The sequence below is a fragment of the Mus caroli genome, chromosome 2 (genome assembly GCF_900094665.2).
Source record: "Mus caroli chromosome 2, CAROLI_EIJ_v1.1, whole genome shotgun sequence".
Taxonomy (NCBI): Eukaryota; Metazoa; Chordata; class Mammalia; order Rodentia; family Muridae; genus Mus; species Mus caroli.
Window position 1 is genome coordinate 24921627 of NC_034571.1, and position 5887 is coordinate 24927513.

Genomic DNA, 5887 nt, shown 5'->3' on the forward strand with positions numbered 1-5887 from the left:
TTAAAAAAAAAAAAAAAAAGCAAAAACCCAAGGTGGATGGCTTCTGAGAAACAAACACCTGAAGTTGACTTCTGGCCTCTACACATACACACACAAACATGAACACAGGTGTGCACACATGTAAATACACATGCAGTTAGAGACTAAAAGAATGAGTAGTTGAGAGAGGGAGTCGGGAAAGAGGAGAAGATAAGGATGAGGAGGGAAGAGGGAAAGGAGGGAGCAGACGGAGGAGGAGGAAGAGGAGAGGGGAGAAGGGGAGGAGAGGGGAGGGGCGGGGGAGAGGGTAAGAAGGGGGAGGATGGGGGGGAGGGAGAAACTGAGAAAACAAGGATGGATAAACCACAGCAGTGCATCCCACCCAGGCTGTACCACAAGGATAGTTTTTTAATTCGTCTCTAACATTTCATTTCCTCCTATTACACTGTAATTGAATGTAAAGGACCCGAGCGACCACAGCCATATTCTCTTTGGCAGGCAAACCACACACAGTCTTTTCCCACCATGTAATGAAAACATGGGTATCTTTGTGCAACCAGCTTTGGACGGCCTGCCTTCTTAATGCCCATCTCTGTCTCTGTGCTTATGCCTGCCAGCATTAATATTTATTAGAGGCGTTAGGCTATTAGTGGGCATGGTGCGCCTGCCTGGCTTTGTAGAGCATCCAATTTGAACACACTTGCTCTGGATAAACACTTCCCCGTGCTGGTAATGATAACTCAGCGCAGCCCTGAGTCTTATGAACTAGAACTTGAGTTGAAGTGAACAGCCCCTAATGCTCAGAATCTCCGCAGGGGTGGAACATCTTTCCACAGAGGGCTGGCTTCTCCAGGCTCCTCACTCAGGCTCCCTGTCCCCAAAACTGAATGTTCTAGGCTTGTAGTTCACTGGAAAACTCAGAGGAGGTGATCTGTTACATTGCTTGACTTATTTTGCATGTGTGCCTGTGTTTTGTCACGTGTGTGTCCCTGTTCGTATCTCTGTGTGCCTCTATGCCTGTACGTATGATTCTATGTGTGCCCTCGTATCTATGTGTGGATCTCATCCCTCCAGCTAAATCCTGTAAAGTCCCTGTGGGCAGGGGCTGAGTTTTGAACTTGTTTCTATGCCCCCCACCCCAGCTTAGGATGGCTCTAGGCATCTAATAAACATTTAAGAAGTTAGTTCTTGACTCTTGTCAAGTCCTAAGAAAGTATTGATCACTTCTGCAGGGATGCTGACTGAGAGGATGCTGGGATCGGATTCGTTTGTAAACACTTCCGACTGCCTGTTATATGGGATGTGACAAACCTGGGTGGCCCTTGATTAATTAGTCATGGCTTGTGGCCAAAATAGCATGAGATTGTAAGTCAGGAGACCAGATACCAGGATACATGAGCACCCCAGGATGAGTGCCTTGCCCTGGCTGAAGGCCTACCTAAGCCTCCCAAAAGGAGATACATTTGATGTCAGCAAGCTTCCTACTAGCCTCAAATGCTTGATTCTATGACTTTATTTTACAAATGTACGATCTTCTTATTTGTGACATAAACCCCCACAGGAACAAAAAAACAAAGTCGGTAATAAATTATGAAAAAAATCAGGTGCCCTGATCATTTGTACGTTCCGAGGGTGCTGGATTCAGTCAATCCCACCCCTGTACTGCAGCCTGCCTCTCTGGGGCGACAGAAGACTCAAAGCTGTCAGTGGAGCAAACTGTGCCGTCTCTCCCCGTAATTGTATTGACAGGATATCAGCCAAGTTGCTGCGGCGGGAAGGGTATGCTCTGACAGGTTTTGTGAGGGAGCCTCGAAGGCTATTGTGGCAGGATTCTATGTTGAGTTTCTGGATTCTAGGGAAATGAGAAGCTGGGTTCTTTCTCAATTTAATTTTAGGCTTCCCAGAGAGTTGCGCGGAAGGAAAGCTGGCTGGCTGCACAGCACTTGACAATGGAGAAGCCCTTGCCAATGAAAACTATTTACATTATTTTTTGTGGTTGCATAAAACACCATCTTGACTCAATTAATTGCCATTAAATCAGCAGTTGGCTTGGGTTTCAGGACGCGACCAGCTGCTGAGTGTTTATAGATAAAACACCTGCTAGCAAACCTGAGGTTTCTCCTTTTCCTCTGATTGCCGTGGCTTCATGAAGTCATGGTTTTGAATAACTGATGCAGATACAGTCTGGTAAATTCCACGGGTAGAAAATACTAGGGTTAGGTTTCTTCAGTCAGTGTCTCTGCATTTGAAGTAGAAAATGAAGGAGGAGGAAGAAGAGGAGGAGGGGGAGGAGGAGGGGGGGAAGGGGAAGAAAAGGAGGGGGGAGGAGGGAGAAGAAACAAACAATTGTGGGACCTATCCATGAGGAGAGTCAATATTTCCAGGGTGCTGGATTCCTCTCATAGAGATGTACTTCTTTAGGCCCAGGAACAGACAAGGTTAAAATACACCTCAGTTCCCAGTATTTCCCCAAAGACACCCAGACCCAAGAGCACCCACATGATGAGGAAGCTATTCACCCCAACAGTGGGGCCAGCAAAACCGGCACCCCTTTAAAGGAACCTACGAATCAAACTCAATCAAAATGACAGAACTGTATACATATTTTTTGATGTTCTAAAATCCTAACTACTTGTAATATTTCCATTTTCTTTAAGTCTCCCCCACCCCGTGTTTCAGAATTCAATTTGTTTTTTCACATAGAGAAAGCTGTGCTGGGCTTTTAGGCGTGGCTTTTAAGCCAGCTCTATCAGAACCTGGCATCAAAGCCTTGCAGACATTTCCCCATGCACTGGTTTATAAGGAGTATCTGCAACAGGGAGAAGCTGGCTTCTTTTTTATATTCTCTCTATGGCAACTTTTATTCAGGCTGAGTTTTGACGGAAGATCTTACAGGAAAGGGTAAATACTGAATGCGGACATCATCATCCTAACAGTTAGCTGAGCTTCAAACACCAAAAACAATTGGAGGAAAAGACTGCCCCCTGCTGCCACTTGTACGAGAGTGTCCCAAGCCCTGTCACCAAAGCGCATCAGGATGTGGCCCCTGCCATTGGTCACCAGGGACCAGGACAGCCTGAAAACAGAACCCCACTGGTGGATCAATCATCACTTATATTTTTAAAAACATGATCATTCCTAAACTCCAGCTCTAGAAACAGGGATAGAATTCCTCCTGGCGGCTGTTAAGTTAGCGCCACCTACAGACCAAATGCTGCCTTTGATTAACCAGGGAGAAGGCAAAGGGGAAGGGGGGCGGCATTCACATATTGTATTTACACGCATTGTAGTTTATATGCCTACATTACAAATGCTAAACATATAGTGAGCAATATATAACACATGCGTGGTCTATATATATATACAAGTGCATGCAGTTATACATATATATGTGCCACCTGGAGTGAACATTACACAAGAATTCACTGTGGAAGTGACTCTATAATGCCCTTCCTCTCATATAAGGAGCTGCACACTAGTGACACCTGATTAAAGCAATGTTGGACTTGATGCACCAGGGCAGGGAGATAAGGAGGGGGGACTGCCCTCTCAGAGGGGAGGGGAAGATGGAGGACAGGGGTCGGGAGAGGGCAGCATTTGGGAGATAGATATAGACAGCTAAAAGCACTGTTGGAACATTATCAGTACACCCATTGATAGGCCTTGATTTCCTAAGGCAGTGAATTCCAACTCTCTGTCCCAGGTACCTGCTAAGATCAGAAATCCAAGAAGTAAGCAAAACCTGTCCCACTGTGGAGACATCTCAGAGGGGCCAGTGCTAAGGATGCTGCTGCATGGGTTCACTGTATCTAGCTTCTGTCCTCCTGGGAGCATTAATTAGCCCAGAAAGGTCTAACAATATAGGTCTGTCTATAGTCAGAGAACCCATCAGCGTGCCCATCCCTCTACGGAACCTGGAAAGCGAGCTCAATTTTTAGAAGCACACTGCCCTCTAGCGGCGCAAGATAAATTTGCTCCACTAAACTTCAACTTTACTTTTTCTGTCTCCCGGCGCCTAAAGAGGCAGAGCCACGGCCTCGTGTAGGTTTTTGGTTTTTTGTTTGTTTGTTTGTTTGTTGTTTTGGTTTTTCGAGACAGGGTTTTTCTATAGCCCTGGCTGTCCTGGAACTCACTTTGTAGACCAGGCTGGTCTCGATCTCAGAAATCCGCCTGCCTCTGCCTCCCAAGTGCTGGGATTAAAGGTGTGCGCCACCACGCCCGGCCCAAGTGTAGTTTTTAGCCAGACAGGAAAACAGACAAAAGTGCGGAGGACCAGCACTGAAAGGGAAAGTGATCTGTCTATAAACGCTGCTCCCACGCGAGTGCCAGCCACGCCTCCTAGAGGGCTTTGAATCCCACACCCCCAGCACACTTAGGATGGTGATGTGATACTTTCGCGACAGTCAGTCCCAGAGCACCTGCTGCATAGTAGACAAGAGGTGCTGGGGAAGATGGGTCTTGGGTGGCAAGGGCATGGATGGGTGCCTGAGACCTGTCTGTCGCCCTGTGGGTACGAGCCCCGTAGAGATTGACCTATCCATAGTCTTTCCCAGTAGTGGGGAAAGACCCCGCTAATGTGTGCCACTTGAGGACACTGAGGTTCCTGGACTGGCTACGACTGCAGAGGGTCCAGGCCTGTTTCACCCAGAGCAAGTTTCCTACACTGCGCCCAAACCCTGGGCCCCGGGCCCGAGAGTTCAGCAGCTGGAACCCATCGGCGGCGTCGGTGCCCGCGAAGGGGACGATCGCGCCCGGGCGCTCACCTTGACGATGAGCGGGTTCTGAAACATGGAATCACGCACGACCCCCAGCCTTTCGTTCTCCATGCCCGTGCGGATGTCGACCACCGTCAGCGGCCGTCGGGGCGGCGGACAGATCTGGCTGACCGTGCGATGCACTGGCTGCTTCTTCTTTTTCCATCCCGTGAGGTCTTTCCGGGGTTTCGCCGGATCAGGCATCCCGGGGGCCTCCGGGATCAGACTTTGGCTGCAAAGCCCACAGAGTTCTGCGCTGTATGAGGACCCCAGCCCCGAGCGAGCGCGCGCTCCGGGCTGCACCACGGGGACCCTGGGGTGCACCTCGCGGCAAGGCAGGCTCCGGAGCAGAGCGCGCCCACCTGCGGAGCCTCTGTCCAAAGCTTAAACCCCGCCAGTTCTTCAGAGTGATTTGGGCACCTCGCAGCAGACTGAGAGAGGGAATAGTGTCTACACTACCCCTTTCAGAAAAATGGAACGTCCCGTCTCCTTGGTGACAAGACGCCAACAGCTCAAGAGCTTCCGGTTTTCTTTCTAGAAATTCCTAGCAACCACAGAGACCTTTTAGACCTGTCTCAAGTCAACATAGAAAAACCCAAGAATCAAATCTAGGTTGTGTTAAAAGAGAAGAGGTTTTAGAGGATCATTTATCCTTGGCTTCCACCCTCTAACTACCCTACTCTAGTTACAGTTCCCTCCCAAGGGAATCTCCTCCTTCTCCTTCTCTTCTTCTTTTCTTCTTCTTTTCTTCTTTCTTCCTCCTTTTCTTCTTCCTCTTCTTCTTTCTCCTCCCCCTTCTCTTCCTCTTCTTCCTTCTTCTTCTTCTTCTTCTTCTTCTTCTTCTTCTTCTTCTTCTTCTTCTTCTTCTCCTCCTCCTCCTTCTCCTTCTCCTCTTCTCCTCCTTCCTTCTCCTTCTCCTCCTCCTTCTCCTCCTTCTTTCTTCTTCTTCTTCTTCCTCTTCTTCTTCTCCTCTCCTCCTCCTTCTCCTCCTCCTTCTCCTCCTTCTTTCTTCTTCTTCTTCCTCTTCTCCTTCTCCTCTCCTCCTCCTTCCTTCTCCTTCTCCTCCTTCTTTCTTCTTCTTCTTCTTCTTCTTCTTCTTCTTCTTCTTCTTCTTCTTCTTCTTCTTCTTCCTTCCTCCTCCTCCTCCTCCTCCT

At 48.5% G+C, this 5887-nt stretch overlaps 1 protein-coding gene across 2 annotated transcripts in view; it reads right to left on the bottom strand.

Moving 5' to 3' along the window:
• The window catches only part of Cfap77 (cilia and flagella associated protein 77), a 126335-nt gene extending 121344 nt beyond the window's left edge, over positions 1-4991 (bottom strand). For both annotated transcript variants that reach the window (XM_021156178.1, XM_021156179.1), the window contains exon 1: positions 4743-4991. In XM_021156178.1, the coding sequence (XP_021011837.1) occupies positions 4743-4937 (195 nt within the window). In that variant the 5' untranslated portion in view covers positions 4938-4991. The remainder of the gene's footprint in view (positions 1-4742) is intronic.
• Positions 4992-5887: the final 896 nt, after the last annotated feature.